Below are 23,097 nucleotides of genomic sequence, written 5' to 3' on the forward strand. Positions count from 1 at the left end.
ACATAGCTCTTCACCAGCGACGGTTTTGGCTCTGCACTGATGATAGGAGCTCTGCACCGGCAGTGGAAAAAGCTCCCACTGCCAGTGTGCACTCAGAAAATTACTCACCATATTTTATTTAATAAAAAATTTGGAATTTAATGATTACAATTTATTATTTTAACAAAAAAGAACTGATTTGGTCATTTATTACTTCCCATCCGAATACATCAGCAGGTTATGAATAAAATAAAACCGTCTTCCATTTTCTAAAACAGTATCAAAAACATTTAATTTTATTTCAGTAGATATATTTATAAATTTTTACACTGGATTACAGAATAATGTGACAGAATGCTCTGTGTAACATTCAGAACAGTTTAATTAAAGTACATTTCCAGCTCTGGCAATGTTAGGCACTGCTTACAACAGACTTTGAACTTTACTTTCTTGCTGCACATTCTTCTTATGAATTTCATTTGTCATATAACCACACAAGTGTAAGGCACATTAAAAATATGAATGAAACCATGTCTTCATTCAGACAGCAATGCAATTTGGTGTGAATAAATCACGATTCTACAAACTCTTAATGACGACGGCAAATGGCACAATCTAGATTCTGATATGACTTCTTTCTATATGTAGTCAGCTACACTCAGATTTGCTGCACATTACATTATGCACCCTAACATAAGAATGTGACATGATTCATAACAAATAGATTAAATCTGCCATCAGGTGTATCGCCGTTCCTTCATTGTCGCTGGGTCAAAATCCTGGAACTCCCTTCCTAACAGCACTGTGGGAGAACCTTCACCACACGGACTGCAGCGGTTCAAGAAGGCAGCTCACCACAAACTTCTGAAGGGCAACTTGGGATGGGCAATAAATGCCGGCCTTGCCAGCGACGCCCACATCCCAAGAATGAATATAACAAAAAAAGTATGTGACCGGTTGGGGAAGGGACAAACTCTCGTACAGATTGGTTTGATGTTGGGCACAATAGATCTTTGATATTCAGATTGTCAATATGGAGCCAGCTGGTGGTATAATCTTTGTAATTTTATCATGGGAACCTCTTCTCAGTGTATTAAAGTAGGGATGTAGAACCTTTGTGTCTTTGCGGGCCAGACAGGTGTGTACCAGGGTCCCCGAGGGCCACAATATAATTCATGTTCCTTTTAATTTGCAAATATTGCAAAGTTTTTCCTAACAGATCAGTGCATTCTTATTTAGGATTTATTCAATAAGGCAAAAATGCTAAGAACTGCCCTTTCCCAACCGCTGGCTACAAAATTCAAACAGCACAAACTAGCGAATAAGAAATGTAAGCACAAATAGGACCCAGTCACTTAGGCTTCGAGGGCTCAGGGGTTGCATGTCTGGACACCCCTGTGTTAAAGTATTTAGACTGTACTCATTGACTCCTGTTCAATATCCTTGAACTGTCACTCACTTGATAGGGCATTTTGCAAAAATCTATGATAACTAAGTAGTAAATATGGTTTCATCTGACAATGTTAGAACAGAATAAATTATCGAGTATGGAGATGATGGTTAAACAGTAAAAATATACATGCGCAGTACAGGTTAGAACATTATGCAAGCTACAATTCAAAGACATAGTAGTGAATTACTTCTCTGCTTCGTAATCTTTTGCAGAATGATTATTTCACATTGCTTCTGTATGTGAATGTAGTTCTCCAGTTTACACTTATAAAGGGGTCATTTTGCTTTCCAATTATAGTAAAATTGTGCGCAGCACGCCCAAATTTCCAATATATCCCGCCGCTGGCAGTGTGAACTTGCAAAATTGAACACTTGCGGGCTGATGCCACAGCTTCACACTGCCAGTGGGGAGTTGTGTTCATGGGGAGCCTGTGACCAACATGCAGCCTGTTATTTTCTGTCGATCAATTTTGATTGGCAGAAAATCATCAGCGTGCGTCTTCGATGTGCTCTCTGTGAGTGCGGCTCCATTCTGGAGCACAGGATTGTAGAATCAGCCCTGTACTTTGTTACCTCATTTCTGAATAAGTCAAAACCATCTTCAGATTAACCAACTCCATTAAAACTACTGCCTCTCTCATCTGGTGCAGCAGAAAACCCCTTTTAGTGATTATCTTCTTCTCTATGTATCCAACTATGTGAATACTCCAATAAATATGTACAGTTATAAACATCAAAGCCACAACTTCCTGCTCTGATTGTTGATGAAATGTCAAGTTGATAAAAACATACGCGATACAAAATGTACTCTGCCTGTTGTATTACTGCAGTGTTAAATATAAAATAGTTAACAATGAGTTTGTGCCTTAAAGTGTGATTATACTAAGGTGCACAGTATGATCCAGAGTAATTTAGGGAACATTAAAATCTAGACACTCTAGTATTATATATGCTTGTGACTAGCATCTGAAGAATGAGAATTGTTTCAGTGAAACAATGAGCATGGGAAATGTAGCAAAAATACATAGTGATATAAAAACATTCTACACAACAGGATACTCAACAAGCATGTCCTCGTAATACAATATATTGTTTCTTTAAGGAATAGCTTTTGTTATTCAGAATTTGGCTGCGTATCCATATTGTCCCTTCATAAAGATGCCAAGTGCAGCAGCAGGACTTTAAACTGGTGAGAGTGATAGGATAGTTCCGTGACCTTGTCCACCATCTCCTGCACTGCTGCTATGCTGGGATATTGAAGGGCAGCTGTCTTGGTTGCCATGACGATGCTTTTAAGAAGTTCACAAAGCAGATTACTATAGTTTAATACTTTATTCCGAACATCCTGCGCCATAGCTTGTCTTGATAACGTGTCCCCTATAAATACGAGTTTGTGGGCACTGAGGATAATGAATTTGCTATGAGCCACGAAGATTCTGGGTGGCTGCCCACCACTGATGGAGCTGAAGAAGGCATCGATGGCATTCAGGAGTGTTACAAAATGAGTCTCGCACTGTTCAGAGTAGAAGAAGAGAAGCTGTTTGTCTTGAGAACTGAGACTGCTGCTCTTCTGGGGAATGTGCTGTGGTGCTTTCCAGTTTGAGAGGTCATTCTCCACTGGTTTTGTGACTTCTTTCTCCAGCTCCTGGAACTGGTTTAACTGAAACAGGAAAGTAAATCAATTAAAAAAAAAATCAATCACAACTAATGTGAACATAATTATTTGTCCTGCTCCTATAGTTTGTAACTTTTCAATTTCACTGGTGAAAAGTGTTCATCCAAAACCCAACATTACAAAAATAAATGTCTTCCATCCTCCTCCCGAACCAATAGCAATTACCTGAGATTTTCCTATTGATATATACACACATCAAGACAAAGTACCCTTACAGCTGGATACCAGTGACCACCAGAATGTTGCTATCTGTTTTTAATATACAAGGAAAAGTGAGGACGGAATATTTTTCCATTCTGTTGCAATTACAGGGCTATCCACAATATTAATTTTAAGACTTCACTACAGCAAGGGGACACAGGCCTGAATCTCACCTTCAACCAACATTCACATTTCATGTTTTTTTGGAGGTAGGAGATGAGTGGTGCAGGGAGGAGGTTCCATTTCATCTGGGGAAGGGAATCCCTTTCAAAATTACTTGACTGTTTCTCCTGATGTATTAATGTAGAACCAAGAAGCTATGGAAAACTAAAGTTTACACATTTCGCTGTCTAATATTACTGGACCAACACCTGACATATTCATGTGAAATCCCACTCTTAGTATTTTATCGAAGTCCATACCCGTTTAAAATCAATGCATCTGTTAAAATGTAAGGAGTCTTACAACACCAGGTTATAGTCCAACAGCTTTATTTAAAATCACAAGCTTTCAGAGGCATCCTCCTTCGTCAGGTGAGTGTGGGATTCCATGAAAGGTACCGCATATATAGTCAGAGAACCGTTTGTCATTCTCCAGCACAGGTAGTACACGGAGTAACATGTCTACGTCTTCAACTACATCCAAGGAGTCTTCTATTTCAGCCTCGCCACTGCCAGAGAAGAAGTTACTACTAGACCTAGACTCTGCCTTTGAGAGACTGACTCAACTGCAGCATAGTGTGGACGTGCCAGTTGGAAAGATTATCTGTAATCACCAGGCATTGTTCTCTGACTATATATGCGGTACCTTTCATGGAATCCCACACTCACCTGACGAAGGAGGATGCCTCCGAAAGCTTGTGATTTTAAATAAAGCTGTTGGACTATAACCTGGTGTTGTAAGACTCCTTACATTTGTCCACCCCAGTCCATCACCGGCATCTCCACATCTGTTAAAATAGCAGAGTAATTGATTACAAATATGATTCAGCCTTCACATGGCGATATTGCAGAGCATTGGAAGTGAGTTAAAACTTCTGGTTGACCACAATAAAGTCTTCCAGGTTACTGACTGAAGAAAACATGCCCACACAGCAAAACGTACCTGATGTTGCTCCAGTTGTATCTTGTTCTGTTTGACTATATTTTCTTTTTCCAGAAGTTCTCTTTGTTGCCTCTCAAATTCATCTTTCCCCTTCAATGTTTAAATGACAAAGATATTGAACATGAATAAATTACAAATTAGGTGCATTTTCCATATGAAATCCCCCAAAATGTTATTCTTTAGGACCAAGACTGCTGTTTCTCTCCACCCCCCCTCAAAAAAAAATTGTTCTTAGGACATTGGTAGCCATATTTACTAAATTTCCCTGAACAACTGAGTGCCTTGCACTTCAGAATGCATGAATCATAGAATCATAGAAAGGTTACAGCACGGAAGGAGGCCATTTGGCCCATTGAGTCCGCGCCGGCTCTATGCAAGAGTCAACCAGGTAGAGTGGACTATAGTTATACATTAGCCACAGCAGGGAAGGAGTTCTGTTTGCTGAGGGGCACATATTGAATTCAATTTGATAACTTTCAATGAGGGACTTGAACTCATCACCTGTGGGTTATTAATCCAGGACCATAACCACTACACTATTATATCTTGCACACATGTGGTCAGGAAAGGTTTTGGGATTCCAGGATTATTAATGCCACTCTATGGCCAATTGATAGGAGCTACAGGGTAGGAACAGCTACCTTGTGGTGATATACAAATAATATTACACTCTACATTACCATAAACCCCTCCTGAAAATGAAAATTGACCATACTTTTGAGTTTGTACATTTTATTTTAGAACACATTTTGCTTGAGAGAAACTTTAGCGTTCCATTAAAGACGGCGGGTATTTTTGTGAGGCTCTGCTCCCAGTGTGGTACCTTACTCGTCAGCAGCATGGGTCACAGAATCAGCTCGATAGTGTTATGGGGCTATAGCTGACCTGCACACTCATGTAGCGAGGCTCCAAACCATAAGGAGAGCCTCGCTAAATTACTCTTAAGATTTACAAAGGCCATTCAACGTACAAAAAATTGCTCTGAATAAAACAATACCAAAATGCAATGCAAATCCTTGCATCTTTTTGCCAAATGCAAGAAACAGTCAGAATGCCCTTCAAACTGTCCTAAAATCCATGGATGATTATAGGTTCTTATTCGTGCCTACACGATACAAGAATAACCAGGAGAATCTCAAGGGGGTGGTTGCAAGCTCCTGAGCAACAGGCGGAGAGAGGTGCTCGCAGGGAATATACCAGAGGAAACTAACACGCAGCCTGTGATTTTTCATCCATTAAAGTGAATGGGTGGAAATTCACAGTCTATGCACTTATGATTTTCTAAGATGCGCTCACGAGGAGTGCTAGATCGTGGAATTGTCCCTCACAGCCTAAGAAGGGAGACTGTTCTTCATATTTCTGTGCAGGCCAAGCCAGCTAGTGCAGGCATTATGGATAATATAACTTTACAGTAACTATACTGTGCTGGAAAATGTTTACTACCAAATACTTTAATCAGACTAGAAAGATTTTTCAATCAAGGGAATTACAAAAGTGACGCAAGATTGCAATTCCAAGTACTTTTGATACATTTCTTAATTTAGAAACGAGAAAGGGAAAATAGAAGTTCAGTTAAGTTCAAAAGATCAGAAATAATGCAAACCTGTAAATGGACATAATCATAGTCTTCCATCCAACTTTTATCTATGGTTTCTTTGCTTTTAATGTGATCCTGGTGGTCCAATTGTGGTGGGCTATGCAAAGGCCTTATCTGAATCAGTGTCTTATCTCCTTGTGAATGGGGGTGATTACAGTTTGTAGTACTGTTGTCGCCAACAGTCACCTGGTTTATTTCATGAACAGTCTCTAAGTTTGTAATGCCAACACCTTGTTTGAATAAGAGTTCTGCATTCGTGCTTATAGAAGATGCTAACTGCTTAATGTCGTCTGGGATAGTCTTTGTCACCATGACGAAACGGTCTAGGTCATCGCATTTATTAGGAGACCTGTTTACCACCAAGATGTTCAAAGACCAGTTATTGTTATCCAGTGCCTGGCTAGTCTGCATTAGAATCTGATAGGAGTCATCCAAGCGCTGCAGCTGCTTTCTTAGTTTGTTGTGAAGACTGATATCCGATAAACGTGACGCGTTCGCAATGGCTCCTTGGGCAAACCCAAGAAATCCCAGTAGTGAGTGTTTTACTTTGTCAACACTGGCATGGATTTCATTGAGGTTCTTTCCCATCAGTTCATAAGATCGCCAGTCAGGAATAACAAAAGCCATGAGTCCCTTTATTGATACGTCCACACTATGCTGCAGTTGAGTCAGTCTCTCAAAGGCAGAGTCTAGGTCTAGTAGTAACTTCTTCTCTGGCAGTGGCGAGGCTGAAATAGAAGACTCCTTGGATGTAGTTGAAGACGTAGACATGTTACTCCGTGTACTACCTGTGCTGGAGAATGACAAACGGTTCATTCCATCAGTCACATCCTGGACCACCTTAACGTCTTGTGAAACCTGTGGGGGAATGTCATATATGACGTTCTCTACTGCTGGTGTAGCCCGATCAAAGTCTTGCAAACCTCGAGGAATATCATAGATGTCTTTCTGTGAAGTCTGTTGGTGTGTTGGTGGAATATCATAAACACACTGTTTTTTTGAAACCAACTCAGAATTAACCACTGTTGGCGGGACATCGTAAATAGACTGTTTCAGAGAACTGATCCCAGCTCCTGACTGCAGTTTTAAAGGTGGCTTTACAGTAGTTGGAGGGATGTCATATAACCCTTCAGATTTATGACGAATAAGAGGATCTGCAAAGTGTCTCATTGGTGGTGGGAAATCATACGTAGCTTCTCTGTCCTCACCACCAAATGCATCCTTGCAAGAAGTGGGTGGAATATCATACACCTATAAATAAATTGCAAAAATAGTTTAACACATTTAAATTTCTGATACAGAACCTTATAACTAATCTCGATCCCTTCTTACTAAACACTTTTTTTCTTAATGAAATTCATTCTTTGATAGAACTGAGAAGCCAATTCTTGTTGAATAACTAAACCTGAACTTCTGAACCTTCTTCTCAATTGGAAGAGCCCTCAATTCACTGTTAAGGCAATGAGTAAAAGATAAAAGATAAAAACAGTGACTATTTGTGATCAGCAAATCCATTCTTAAAGGCGGAATAACATTATTAATTTTCCACAATCGAGGATCTAGTGTGGTGTAGGGTCATTGGACTCTGGCCGCCAGCTTATTTTGAACTCTTGATTTTAAAAAAAAGTCTTGCGTTTTAAAAAAAATGACAGCGTATTAGATGTGTAGCAAATACTTACACTTTGATTCTCCTTCCCCAAACCAGATGGTATGTCATACAACCCTTTGGCTCTAAAGTCTTCCAGTTGTGTCTGATGCATGGGTCCTTTCAGCATTGAAGGAGGGATGTCATACAGCTGTTAATGGAGAGTAAAGCTCGGTCAGAACTTAAGCCAAACAGTATCTTAATACTATTATTAAACTTGAAATGGCTGGAATTTAAAAATCTTTTCCCTCAGATTTTTGTTTGATTTAGTTATCTCCCATCCTGATTGCTCTCTTTTGCAACATCTTTATTTCAGCTCTGGAGAGGGTGAGGTGCAACCTCCATAGTAAATGCCAGTCCTTGGATCAAGTATGATTAGAGGCCAGGCAGATGGTAATGAAAAGTCTCGACTCATGATTCAATTAAGAACGCTCAGAAACATGATGAATTTTGATAGCCTGTACTGTTGTTTTTTATTATTCTAACATATAACAGTGGACTATTGTACAGCTGCAACAGGAGAATTATTTTTTTAAATTGTGAAATAAGTTATCCTGGTTACAATAATTATAGAATCTTAGAGTACAGAAGGAGACCATTTGGCCCATCATTGCTGTGCTGGCTCTTTGAAAGAGCTAACAATTAGTCCCATTCCCCTGCTCTTTCCCCATAGCCCTGCAAATTTTTCCTTTTCAAGTATATAATCCAATTCCCTTTTGAAAGTTACTAATAAATCTGCTTCCACCACCCTTTCAGGCAGTGCATTCCAGATTATAACAACTCACTGCATAAATTAAATTCTCCTCATCTCACCTCTAGTTCTTTTGCCAATTATCTTAAATCTGTGTCCTCTGATTATCGATCTTCCTGCCAATGGAAACAGTTTCTCCCTATCTACTCTATATAATTAAAATATGCCATTCCTAATTTCACACATGGAAAGGAATTAATCCCCAATTATACTCAACATGTGTAGCTATCCCAATTTCTTAGAATTTTACTACATTTTTGCCCTGTTGCAGTCTGATTCACTACGTACCTTCACACCAAAATGCTTTGCTACTTGCCAGTAACATTCATTTATTTAACGCAGGTTATTTTCATGCTTCCCAATGCTCTATTCCCCTGCACGTGCACTATCACTCCGTGGTCTGCCCGCACAATAACATCCGTATAATAAATGGATTTTGAAACCGATGTTGTGCTCTGACTGTTCTTTATTATTTACACCGGTTTACGGTATTCCGAAGACAAGAGTCTTTTGCATTGTGAATAAATAATGGGAGTAGCATCAACAACTAGTGTTGTTACAGCAGTGACTACATTTCAAAGGAAGTACTCCATTGGCTGTAAAGCGCTTTGGGTCATCCTGAGGTTGCGAAAGGCGCTATATAAATGCAAGTCCTTTCTTTTTATTCAACTATGGAGTACGTATCACGAATTTGCGCTCCAGGATACTCATTCGCATGCTGGGAAGGTTAATCGGAATATTAGGCAAAGAGGCTTGCTCGCCTGTTTCACAGCCCTCCTAAATATCTGGCCATTAAAAGTTAAGGAAGGAACATTGAGTAGGCTGCAAATTTCTGGTCTAGGGTGCTAATTTGTAAAATTTATCCCTATACTTTCATTGACATGTACTCTGCACAGAATCATTCATGCTGCACACTGTGATCAGCAAAATATTTTCCCCCTAAATATTTGTCGTCAGATTAGAACTGTAATGGCTGGCAATTGGAATGTTACAGCCAGAGCTCAACCACTGGACTCAAAAGATATTGTTGTGAGCTCACAGTAATTATACAGTTTGGGCTGTGCAGTGTTTTGTTCAGTAGTTTGAAAAGTGGCATTTACGTGTCCTAAAGTTCGGATCCAGTGTCAACCATGTGAGATTTACAGGCTTTAATAGAGAAGGCGTAATGGGATAAATATATTACGTACTCCTTGATGGCGAACTGGTGGGATATCGTAAACTTTTTGTTGATGTCTTGATGGAGAGTCATAAACATAGCCCTGTCCACATCTGACAGGAGTCACAACCTGTATAAAAAAAGCCAACACAAAAGTATATTACTATTCCAGAAGAAAAATATTTCTACAAGCACTTATACAAAGTGTGTGGAAAAGGTCATCTCCATTAAAACCAACTGTGAATCAAAATGCTGGGCTGGTGCAGCATTCAAAACCGCAGTGATCATTTCTGACTACCTGCATAGGAAATTTATCTCCATTTAGTTCAATCTTACCAATTAGAACCATAGAACCATAGAAAGACACAGCACAGAAGGGGGCCATTCGGCCCATCGTGCCCGCGCCGGCTTGAAGAACAACCAGGTGCTCATTCTAATCCCACCTTCCAGCACCCAGTCCGTAGCCCTGCAGCTTACAGCACTTTGGGTGCAGGTCCAGGTACTTTTTTAAAAGAGTTGAGGGTCCCTGCCTCTACTACCAATTCGGATAGCGAATTCCATACACCCACCACCCTCTGGGTAAAAAGGTTTTTCCTCATGTCCCCTCTAATCCTTCCGCCAATCAGCTTAAATCTATGTCCTCTAGTTCTTGAACTCTCCACTGGCGGAAACAGGTACTTCCTATCTACTCTATCTGGGCCCCTCATAATTTTGTACACCTCAATCAAGTCCCCCCTCAGCCTCCTCTGCTCCAAGGAAAACAATCCCAGCCTATCCAATCTCTCCTCGTAGCTGCAATTTTCAAGCCCTGGCAACATTCTTGTAAATCTTCTCTGCACTCTCTCCAGAGCAATTGGGTCAACTGGGTTCAAATTTCAGTCAAGACTAGAATTTGAACTTCAGTCCCAATAAAGGAATCCAGATCATTGCTACTGGAGCTGTTGAACCACTTCCAGTTTTGCATACATAGTGCAGACCATTACGTAACAGGGTGAGAATTCAGTCCAAAATGTTTATCACTGATTTCTCCATTGGCAAATGACCCCCAAGTAACACCTGGATTTTAAATGGATGTCGATGAAAGACGTTGCAGATGAAAGGTGCAATTTTCTAGGAAACGGAAGGGTACGGATTGAGTTGACATGCGGTGCTTGTAACAAATGCAGGAAACAAAGGTGCATTTGATTTTTATCAATTAGAAAACACCATGTCCTGTCAGCCAATAACATAGATACCACACCTTCAAAGCAAAGACAAGCTGCAAGAACAATCCTAAATGATCCTCAGGGGTTTAATGATCCTAATCTGAAGGTTTTTGGCACAATAGATCAGTTTTTTTAGACAGCTATCATATAAACAAAAGACAGCTCCCAGACAGCTACTCATCCTTTTATCTATCCTTAAATCACAGAGTCTGGCATGAGCAGCGAGTTAAACATGTAAAGGATGCTGCAGCCTGACTGGGGGATGTAGCCCAATGGGGAAAGTGGAAAAACTGTACAGCTCGCTGAACGAGCTAATCTTACTGCATGATCACAATAATGTGTCTATCCCTTTAAAAAGTGAGCTAAGAAAGGAAACGCACTTTTTGTGTGTAAATTGTCCACTTTTGCACTTCTGGCATGGCACATTGGGAAGCCGAGGATTGTACTCCCAGTAAGCAGCCTACCCAATTTTCCACCCTATTGTTTCTTTGAATTAGTTCCATTCATTGCAGCTCCATTTAGGGAATAATAATTTGAAAGCGATTACTAAGGCATGGTGGGTGCGACAGTGGATAAACACAACACCCTTTGAATCCAATCCAAGGGAATGAAACAAAATTCTTCTCCATCAGTGTCTGGGTTTAGGGGCCCGATGTAGAATAATTATTGCAGTCTCAGCCTAGTTTCTAGTGGACATGTGGTCACTGAAGAAAATGCCTCTAAATTGACAATCTCATTAAGAGTAACTTGTGTGGGAAATGGGACAGTCACATTGGGGTCGGAGGTGCACCTTTATGAGGTTGGGGTTAAGGCACATGGTTGGGGACGGAGTCGAGGGGGCTTTAGAATTAGATTTGACACGTCTCTAAAGTGTTACACTGAATTACTTTGCTATACTTGAAATGGGAATAGTTCCATTCCCCAGTGCTAACACCCTCATCTTGATGAGCATAAAAATGCATTGCCAAAGAAATCTTTTATATAACAGATTTTCTGCCAGATCGCAAACTAATTTAATTTGACAGTTTTACTGTAACTCTTCATAGATAGTGAGACCTGAAGATTACTGAGAGACTGCACTCAAAAATATAAGAGCAGATTTATATTAAAATTCCTCATCAATTAAGATCATACAACAGTTTGTGTTTTAAATAATGATTTAAAGTACAGCAGTGTGGTGAGACAGAGTATTGGAGCAATGACAAACCACCTCTATGGAGACACAAAATGTAGGTTTGATTCCACCCCCTCCAAAATTGAATTCTCTATCTTCGCTGCACTATTGTGGGGAAGTGCAAAGGAAAGGCCACGTCCTTCCTCCTCATGGAATGAAAAATGAGAGAGGGAGAGAGAAAAGGGAACAAAAAGAAAGAGGGAGGGCAGAGCAGGTTGTCCACTTGTCCTCTCTGCCACACTTAATGTGCGGCATAGGCAGAAAGGGGCAAAGAAAATAGAGGCATTTCAAACAAATAAAATCTCAAAATATATAACACTCAACTGTAGGTTGCATTAAGGCAATAGAATATATTGCTCAGTCTGTGCCCTATACCACAATCCATCATTCAGTCTGTGCCCTATACCACAATCCATCGCTCAGTCTGTGCCCTATACCACAATGTCCTATATTATTAGGGACAGAGTGACTGGACATTTGGACAAACATGAACTGATCAGAGAGCCAGCATGAATTTGTAAAGGGTAAGTCATGTCTCACTAACCTGGTTGAATTTTTTGAGGAGGTCACTAACATGGTTGATAAGGGAGTGTCTATGGATGTTATTTATATGGACTCCCAGAAGGCATTCGATAAGGTTCCATGTAAGATTTTGTTAACAAAAATGAGAGCGCATTGAATTGGAGGCAACCTATTGACATGTGTATGGAATTAGTTAGGAATTTGGAGACAGAGAGTAGTGATAATGGGTATCTACTGAAATTGGCAGGATGTGACTAGTGGTTCCCACAGGGATCTGTTCTGGGGCCTCAGCTTTTCACTGTATTTATAAACGACTTAGAAGCAGGATTAGAAAGCCATATATCCAAGTTTGCTGACGACACCAAGTTAGGTGGCACAGTAAATAGTGTAGACGGGAGCAGAAAGTTGCAAAGGGACACTGATAGATTAAGTGAGTGGGCAAAACTGTGGCAGATGGAGTTCAATGTGGGGAAGTGTGAGATCATCCACTCTGGACCTAAGAAAGATAGATCAGAGTATTTTCTAAATGGCGACAAGCTAGGAACTGTGCAGCAGCAGAGAGATTTAGGGGTCCAAATACAGAAATCACTAAAAGCTAATGGAATGTTGGCTGATATAGAAAGGGGTTGTAGTTATGTTACAGTTATACAAAGCTCTGGTGAGACCTGCTGAGTACTGTGTTCAGTTCTGGGCACCTTTGGAGGGGATGCAGAGTAGATTCACTAGAATGATACAGGGGCTAATAGGGTTAATTTATGAGGACAAGGCCTAGACTAGGCTTATATTCCCTGGAATACAGAAGATTAAAGGGTGATCTAATTGAGATGTTTAAGATGATTAATGGAATTGATAGGGTAGATAGAGAGAAACTATTTCCTCTGGTAGGTGAGTCCAGAGCAAGGGGGCATAACCTTGAAATTAGAGTCAGGCCGTTCAGGGGTGATGTCAAGAAGCATTTCTTCACACAAAGGGTAGTGGAAATCTGAAAACTCTTTCCCCAAAAAGCTGTTGAGGTGAGGTCAGTTGAAAATTTCAAAACTGAGACTGATAAATTTTTGTTAGGCAAGGGTATTAAGGGTTACGGAGCCAATGCGGGTCGATGAAGTTAAAATACTGATCAGCCATAATCTAACTGAATGGCGGAACAGGCTCGAGGGGCTGAATGGCCTACTCCTGTTCCTATGTTCTTAATCCATTGCTCAGTTGTGCTCTATACCACAATCCATTACTCGGTCTGTGCCCTATACCTCAGTGCAGTACAGTAAATCCGTCGAGCAGGCCCCTTTCAGCAGACAGGATAAACCACACACTTTTTTTTGACAAAATGTGGGTGTGCTGGCATTCAGCTTCCAAGCAAATGACTGAAATTCTGCTGATCCTTTTTAGGAATGACGCACAGCTCTGGCCATCTGGTTTGGGGAAACTTTTCACTCTGCTATAAATTGTTTTCCTGTTCATTGGTGCCATCTGCATGAGACAGATGGGGGGACCTACAATTCCTCTTGGCCAGCCTGCCTCAGGACAGTGTATATTCTCAGCCATTCCCTCTTTCCACTGTGAAAATGAGGGGAAAAAAATGATTTGAAACCCTCAGACAGAAGAGAAGTGGAAAATCACCTATTACGCACAAAGACACTTGACGTATTGATAACAATCATTTTCAAAAAAATGTTGAGTTTAATTTTTTTTAAATCCCACTGAGAGGGGCTGAGACATAAATAAAGTATGAAAGAGCCCATGACAGATCAATGAGAACAAAGTGATGCACAGACAGAATGAGAACTTGAGACACATAGAAAGAGATGTTATTCCAACTAAAGCTGCCAATCTGCATGTGAAAACTGACGTGTTGGGTGGAACCATTAGCAGCCATCTCCTGCCCAGGAAAGTCAATATTGATTCAGCAGATGGGGCAGCTTCCTTTTAAGGTGGTGCCCAGATGGTTTTAAAACTGCTTTGGTTCGGCTAATTTTTTTTCAGTTAAAACCGAGGGAAGGAATTACAGGCCAGCCTCACAGGAAAGTCACTCGTAAGGAAGTGATCTTCAAAAAAGAAATGATTCGAAGATTATTATAATTAATTTGTTGAACATAATTGATGTTTTTTTAAAAACCAGTACTTTTATTTTTAATGTACTCACCAACTGAAGAAATTCTATGTTGTGTTTACAAATCATTTTTTAGTTCACTAAAATAATGTGGACACAGTCGGCAGGTTTATTGTATCGGAATGTTTGCTGCTGTCTCTATTTTAATTTGCATGTGATATATAATTAAGGAAGAATAATAACTACTTCTCAGTGCACTAAAAACAGTTGAAGGTCAAGAAAGCAACGAACACATAAACAAGGAAGAGAAACTAATCACTGTGCGTGGCGAGTGTGTTAAACACCTGGCATTTAAAAAACCCAACAACCAAACGTGGGAAAGGGAAAGAAAATATGAGAATAGAACCCAAATGGGTTGTTGAACAAATCAGTTTTCTCCGCTCTTCGATCCTTTGTGCACTTCTAAAGGACACGGGGACAAGGGCCATAAACAAGAGTCAGATCACCATAGATCTATTGACCTTTCACCCCAGCTTATGGTTACACCAATTATAGACAGAAGCAGGTGTTTTTCCATGGAAGAAAAAAAGCTACAACGGGAATCCCAGACCCTAACTGCAAGCTGAAATTCAGCAGTTCACAGAATATCTGGTTGTTTCATCAATGAATATACTTCAGACCTTTAAAGGCAGTTGTGGAACAGAAGCTTTCCTTTGTTCTCTTCTGTCCTTAGCAAGCAACCCAGTTTTCAACCTGTCAAAAAAGACCCAAGCTCTGCATTCCTGTCGATCCTACAGCCAAGTCGATCCTACGGTCAATTATACACTGTGCCTCGTCACCAATCGCTAACTCTATGGTGAATAAAACGTCATTTGAAAAACACAAAAACTATTGCGCACATTCTGCATTACTGATATGGCAGCTTGACTCAGTTAGTAACACTCTTGACTCAGTTAGTAACACTCTTGACTCAGTTAGTAACACTCTTGACTCCGAGTCAAAAGGTTGTGGGTTCAAGTTCCACTCTAAGAATTGAGGGGTCTAAATTTAACAGTGTTGCACCCATTTTAAGGGCCTAAAACAGGCGAAATAACGACAACTGGCATTTATATAGAGCCCTTAACAAAGTAAAACATCTCAAGGCGCAACACAAGAGCGTTGTCAGACAAAATTCAACACCGAGTGGCATAAAGACATTTTAGGACAGGTGACCAAAAGCTTGTTCAAAGAGGTAGGTTTTAAGGAGTGACTTAAAGGAGGAGAGAGAGGTAGAGAGGCAGACGGGTTTGGGGAGGGAATTCCAAGACCTTAGGGCCTAGGCAGCTGAAGACACGGGAAACGATAACCAATTTAGCAGGGCAGAGGCCCGAGCCCAAACTGCACAAGTATTCTAGTCACTGGTAAATTGTTCGGGACCTTTTTTTAAGGAGGCTCTTGTGGCCGCCTGAAATGAGCGCAAGCCTCATCTCAATATTGAAACGAGGCTCCTGTGCTCATTGCAGACCTGGACTGGTAAATTGGTTTGTCGTAGTCGGAGTTTGCGATGCGATGCGCATGCTCTGATTGGCATTTTTCTGACCTCAGTTGAGGAATCAGCCCTGTGGACTCAGCTTGCTCTGGCTGACAGATAACAGGTTACCCCAGCATTACCCTTTTGCAACATTACAAATTAGAATCAGGTTGCTAATTCCACCACCTGCCACTGATCTCCCGCCTTCTGAAGAGGTAAACTGATTGATTTACTTCGCTGTAGCCAATACTGCCAGATAAAAATCCTTTTTAAAATGCAGAATCCAGGCCAGTGAACTTCCACTCATTTTAAAAGCTGGCTAACAACAACACTTACAACAAAAATAACAACTTGCATTTATATAGCACCTTTAAATTGTTAAAACGTCCCAAGGCGCTTCACAAAAATACGATGGGTTAGTGGGCTAATATTGCTCTGCAGCTCTTCCAAAGTGATGATGAAAATGGTTTCACTGTTTTGTAGAGAAGTGACAATTAATATTACAAAATGTACGATTCTGCAACACTTTTTTGTTTAAATATTTCAAAAAAAAGTTAGCAGGATAAAACAGAACTCTGAGCATTTTGTTTAATTTTTGCCACAATGTGTGGAAAGAACCGGGATGGAGCTGGGCGGTAACTTTAAGCAGAAGTTGTAAGCACCACTGAGGTGGATCAGGCTGAGCTCATCTGTTTAGTCACCTGGAAGGAGTGTGCTGAAAGCCGGCACTGTTTTAATCCATCCACACACCGCCACGCCAGAGGTTAGGTTTAAACAGCATCATCCACGGCTGAGGTGCAAAGATCTTCAAAACACAAACTTGTTGCGACACGGGCTGGCAGGGGCAGATTCTGCTGAAACTCGTGCCAAAAGTGTGGCTGTGGCAAAACAGGAATATCAATGTGCAGCCTGCAGCGATCGGCTCACAAGACTCCACTTGTTCACTAAAACTCAAACCAGGGGCAATGCATTTTAAAGGCAGCTGCAAAAGGATCCGAATGAATTTTTGCTAATGTCTCTTTGGTTACAGACATTCTTCAGGTTATAGGTACTTTTTTTAAAAAAATGCTAAAACATACAATGGTAGGTTTTCCTCTTCCCTGTGCCTGGAGAATAGGCATTTCCTAGGCACAGGGAAGAAGGGAAATAGGGCAGAGGTCTGTTGCGACAGGACTCCGCACCCAGTGCACTGCCCTGAAAATTCCTGAGGCTTCCCAGTGGATGCGAGTGGGCCTGTGCCTGTATTAAGCACCGACGCTGTGTAGGTATTATAATGAGGCGTGCGGAGTCATTCCCAGCCTCCATCTCATTTTCAGTTGGTTGCGAACAATGGATGCCCCAACACGGGCATCTAAAGAAACCTGGCACAAGGGCCGGCCTCTGGACCCCAGTGGGCAGCCCAGAATTGTTGTAGGCAAGTGCACAACTTTGTTCTTAACCCCCTTCCCAGGACAGTGAGAAGCACTTGAGGGATCTTCTGGTGTCTCTTCTCCGGGAGACCTTGATGTCAGTGGCCTGGAGCTCATTTGAGGCTCCAGACCCAGCCAGGGGGTGGGCCTACCCTTGGAGTCCCCTCCCAACAGAGGCAGCCACTTCCTCACAGGTATGCTGTGCCGGCCAGTTGCCCATAAAAGGAAAATCTGCCCCATAAATTTTTAATGCTTCAACTTCCCACTGAAGTGCGTGGGAATTGCACGCTTCTGTGAACCAGTGATCAATCATGTGATGGTGCCACAAACAGCTCAACACTAGGGTCGCCAGCTCTGGTTGGAAATATTCCTGGAGGTTTCATCACATGACCTTCTGCCTCCAACCTCCTCACCCAGTCACACAGCCATTCTTTTCGACCTCTAACATTTTTATAACTAATAAATGAAAGTTTTCAAAGAAAATGAAAAAAAAAATGCATAGTTTTTTTTAATGCCCCTATGATAGTTCTCCTGGTTTGCTCGCAGCAGCGTCCAGGAGATTAATCTTTAATTCGTGGAAACTCCGGGGCAATCCTGGAGGGTTGGCAACCCTCCTCAACACAGGAATCCTATGGATCAGAGGCGCAGCTTTTAAGCCCGTTATCATCAAGAGCTTCATTAATCAAGATGCCTTGTGACTGCAGCCAGAATTACTGTACAATGGAGAGAGTTAGTGCCACAAGAAGTAGTTGAGAAGCTGACAGGTTGAAGTCACGTCAGTTCTTCAGAAAAAACAAAGGGGCAATATTTCTGATCCATCTGCTCCAGGCACGTGTCAGAATTACTCTCTCCCAGCCTGTGATTTTCTGCCGGTCAACTTTAATGCATGTGTGTAGGACTTCACTGCACCTAAACTCTTGGAAACAGCTTGAAATCTTTCAGTCTCAGTGAAAAATACTGTTTAAAATTTTGTTGATTCTATAACTTAAAAGTGAAAGACACAACAATGACCCAAAACCAACTTGGACAGACAAAAATTTCAGATTTGCTCATCAGTTCTGACGAAAAATCATCGATCTGAAAATAACTCTGTTTCTCTCTCTTTCCAGCATTCTCTGTTTTTACCTCAGGTTTGCACAGTTTGATCAAACTGTAGAAGATGTGTAGTTTTTTATTATTCGTTCATGGGATGTGGGCGTCGCTGGCAAGGCCAGCATTTATTGCCCATCCCTAATTGTCCTTGAGAAGGTGGTGGTGAGCCGCCTTCTTGAACCGCTGCAGTCCGTGTGGTGAAGGTTCTCCCACAGTGCTGCTAGGAAGGGAGTTCCAGGATTTTGACCCAGCGACGATGAAGGAACGGCGATATATTTCCAAGTCGGGATGGTGTGTGACTTGGAGGGGAACGTGCAGGCGGTGGTGTTCCCATGTACCTGCTGCTCTTGTCCTTTTAGGTGGTAGAGGTCGCGGGTTTGGGAGGTGCTGTCGAAGAAGCCTTGGCGAGTTGTTGCAGTGCATCCTGTGGATGGTACACACTGTAGCCACGGTGCACTGGTGGTGAAGGGAGTGAATGTTTAGGGTGGTGGATGGGGTGCCAATCAAGCAGGCTGCTTTGTCCTGGATGGTGTTGAGCTTCTTGAGTGTTGTTGGAGCTGCACTCATCCAGGCAAGTGGAGAGTATTCCAACACACTCCTGACCTGTGCCTTGTGGTGATAAAGCTTTGGGGAGTCAGGAGGTGAGTCACTCACCACAGAATACCCAACCTCTGACCTGTTCTTGTAGCCACAGTATTTATATGGCTGGTCCAGTTAAGTTTCTGGTCAATGGTGACCCCCAGGATGTTGATGGTGGGGGATTCGGCGATTGTAATGTCGTTGAATGTCAAGGGGAGGTGGTTAGACTCTCTTGTTGGAGATGATCATTGCCTGGAACTTGTCTGGCGCGAAAGTTACTTGCCACTTATCAGCCCAAGCCTGGATGTTGTCCAGGTCTTGCTGCATGTGGGCTCGGACTGCTTCATTATTTGATGGGTTGCGAATGGAACTGAACACTGTGCAATCATTAGTGAACATCCCCATTTCTGACCTTATGATGGAGGGAAGGTCATTGATGAAGCAGCTGAAGGTGGTTGGGCCTAGGACACTGCCCTGACGAACTCCTGCAGCAATGTCCTGAGGCTGAGATGATTGGCCTCCAACAACCACTACCATCTTCCTTTGTGCTAGGTATGACTCCAGCCACTGGAGAGTTTTCCCCCTGATTCCCATTGACTTCAATTTTACTAGGGCTCCTTGGTGCCACACTCGGTCAAATGCTGCCTTAATGTCAAGGGCAGTCACTCTCACCTCACCTCTGGAATTCAGCTCTTTTGTCCATGTTTGGACCAAGGCTATAATGAGTTCTGGAGCCGAGTGGTCCTGGCGGAACCCAAACTGAGCATCGGTGAGCAGGTTATTGGTGAGTAAGTGCCGCTTGATAGCACTGTCGACGATACCTTCCATCACTTTGCTGATGATTGAGAGTAGACTGATGGGGCGGTAATTGGCCGGATTGGATTTGTCCTGCTTTTTGTGGACAGGACATACCTGGGCAATTTTACACATTGTTGGGTAGATGCCAGTGTTGTTTTGTGCTTCTTCCCACCTGGGATCTGCAAACATTAAGCAAGCATTTACTGGTTCTGGATTATTATACAGAGCATAATAACCTCGGCTGATACTTCAGTGCTGTCCTGAGGGAGCACTGAATTATTAGTGATGCTGTCCTTCGATTGAGATGTTAAACCAAGGCAGTGCCTGCCTGAAACACAAACAGAGAGAATGCTGGAAACGCTCAGCAGTTCAGTCAGCATGTGTGGAGAGAACAAACCAGTCAACGTTCCAGGTGTGGAACCTTTATCAGAGTTTCTGTTTTTTGCTTCAGATCTCTAGCATCTGCAGTATTGTGCTCCTTGTCTGTCTGTTCAGGAGGATGTAAACGATCCCATGGCACCTAGTCGAAGAAATGCAACATCACCAAAAAAAGATTATCTGGTCTTTCGTCTCACTCGGTCTTTGTGGGACCTTGTCGTGCACACATTAACTGCTGCGTCTGACTGCACAACATCAGTGACTTCACTTCAAAACCCATTAATTGTAAAGCACTTTGTGATTTGCTGAGGACATTATAAGGTGTTATATGAATACAAGTAAAGAATGCTGGGACCAGCTGCCTTGATAGTTCAGTGGGTGAATATAACATGTGGTATGTTACTCAGTCATATTGACCAGAAAGATTCCAGGTTTGACCCCTGGCCTGTGCTGAGTGAGGTGAGGCAGCAGTGGGAGTCCTAAAATTGATCTCAATGTCCCCAGGCTCAGGGAGGAAGAAATCCCGGCCGACTTCCCAGGCCTAATAGATATCCAGCGACTCCTCTGGGAAAGTGCATGAATTTGGACGTTGGGCAAGGACAGGACTGGGCTTGGTCCCAGATAACTTGCTGCCGCTCACCAGGCAGGTCTAGACACGCACATAAAGAATGGTCACATGGGTAAGGTACCCGTGGGCGGCCGTGAATCAATGTTTTTGTGAAATCATTGGAGAAAATTGAGAAAAACACAGTTTTTGTAATCACAAAGGTTTGTTACTTGGTGCTGCTTTTATCCGAACGTTTCATTCTGCTGATTGTGCCAATCTAGTCAGATGAAGGCAAGGGCAGACTGTGAGAGGCACTTAGTATTTCAAAGTCTATGAAGCAATAAGAACAACAGAAGGAATGAGGAGATCTGCTAATTAAACCAAGGCTACAAAACAATACATCATTGGACTGTACGTGTAGGTGCGTGTGTGTGTGTGTGTGTGTGTGTGTGTGTATGTGCGACTCATATCTTGAACTTTGTACACAGCAGTTATGATCCCTGGAAATGTGTGGAAAACCTCCTCCTTTTAAACCTCATTCTGGTTTACAACGAAGAGCACCGCCCTTGAATTCTGGTAACTTGTTATAAACAGGAAGTCAAAACCAAAATTGAACTGGGGTTCTTCCGGAGGGTTTAAGTAGACCGTGACAGGAAATAAAAAATGACTTCTACACATTAAACCACATTTGAACATATTCTCAAATTAAGCCAGTGATCCTTGAACACCATCCCAGGTCTGTAATGAGTATCATTGCTTACATTTAAGTTACATCTCATCACATCAGTACCTCTCAAACCTCTTCATGGAATGAATTATAATTACTTTTAGAATGTAGTGACTGTTGATCTGTGTTGGCGTACCACTATTTAACCACACTTTTACTGTATTCCATTAAGAATCAACTTCTAACAGTGCATTAACAAGAATAAAGTCTAGATTATGGTTGGATTAGTGTTCAGTGCACCATACCACAAAATTCACTTTTCCTGGAATGTCCCAACTTGTTAAAAAAGTACATAGTTTAGCAACAGCCCTTCGATTAATGACTGGAATAATTATACACCCTCCATATTTTTCTGGGAGTCTGGCCATTTTTCCTGCCTCCAGACATTGTGTGGGATTTGTGCCTTGTCATTATGAAGTCTGTAGTCATTAATTTGTCATGGTAATTGCACTGTTTGGAATCCTCTATACACATCTTAAATTTGAAATCTCCCATCAATTTTTATTCAGAGGCTGAATGAACAGCCACTAGTAAATAAATGAAGAGGTTGAGAACCAGACATAAATCTGGCTGGACAGCCAGTTTCTTTGAAAATGCTCATGTTTACTGGTACAGAAGCTGGCCTCTGTCACACACGATTTCTGTCTTACATCTTTTTCAGATGAAACTTTAGTGATGTTGTGAACTTAAAATTGACTTTAGGAAGCTTTTCGTTAATAAAAGAGCTCCATTATTTTTGTTGGGGAAAGACGAAACAGAAATACTGCCTACGGATATCTGGATTTTTATGGGACACTATCTGGGCCAACTGCTTTCCTGGAGGGGAGTAATTACGGGTAACTTAAGTATCACTGCACTCCCAATAGGGAGCCATTCTTGAACAGAGTGTAGGTCAAAGAATCAATGCTGCAGTACTGGATCCATGCTTCCTTACTGGGAGTGCTGAATTTACCTTCACATACTAACAAGTTAACTGCATCATAAATTCCCTTAAGGCTTTGAAATATCCAATGCATGCAAAACTTGCAGATGCCTGGTGGATACATGGGGGTCGCAGCCCTGCTACTTGAGTAGCTGTTCCCACTCTACCTAAGTGGTAAAATTGAGTAATAATGTCATCGCCAGTCTAGTAGGAAAGAGCTTCTTTGATCTGGTGTTTTAATGCCTGCCTTTGGAATGATAGAAGTGATGCTAATTTTCTGTTCACCTCCCAGTTTCCACGTTGTGGCAGGGAGTCCCTGGAGCTGAAGTTGCCCACGTTCCATTCATCAAAATCTAGGTTAAAGATTCTGAGAAGTTCATGGAGAATTTGAAATTTTTTAATGATTTCCAGCATGGCTTCAAGTATTGTCTAAATCAAGTGTTGTATCACTATTCTTTTGCTATTGTGTAATTATAGTCCTTGTAAATAAGCTTTGATTATTAGTTTTGGCTTGAATGAAATGGCCTGCTAGTATGGTGTTTTCACCTTTTGGAGTGTACAGAAGTGCATGCTGGGTAACCCATCTAGGTCTCTGGACACTGCTTAACACTGCAGTAAAAGGACAAT

General features: G+C 41.7%; 1 protein-coding gene across 1 annotated transcript in view; it reads right to left on the minus strand.

Annotated features, from left to right (window-relative positions):
* Positions 1 to 239: 239 nt before the first annotated feature.
* nedd9 (neural precursor cell expressed, developmentally down-regulated 9) overlaps positions 240 to 23,097 on the minus strand; it is a 56,075-nt gene continuing 33,217 nt past the window's right edge. The window contains exons 3-7 of the mRNA XM_068001728.1: positions 9,592 to 9,690; positions 7,688 to 7,804; positions 6,015 to 7,259; positions 4,412 to 4,501; positions 240 to 3,091 (exon numbers count right to left, since the gene is read on the minus strand). Of these exons, the coding sequence (XP_067857829.1) occupies positions 2,582 to 3,091; positions 4,412 to 4,501; positions 6,015 to 7,259; positions 7,688 to 7,804; positions 9,592 to 9,690 (2,061 nt within the window). The 3' untranslated portion in view covers positions 240 to 2,581. The remainder of the gene's footprint in view (positions 3,092 to 4,411; positions 4,502 to 6,014; positions 7,260 to 7,687; positions 7,805 to 9,591; positions 9,691 to 23,097) is intronic.

The sequence above is a fragment of the Heptranchias perlo genome, chromosome 2 (genome assembly GCF_035084215.1).
Source record: "Heptranchias perlo isolate sHepPer1 chromosome 2, sHepPer1.hap1, whole genome shotgun sequence".
NCBI lineage: Eukaryota > Metazoa > Chordata > Chondrichthyes > Hexanchiformes > Hexanchidae > Heptranchias > Heptranchias perlo.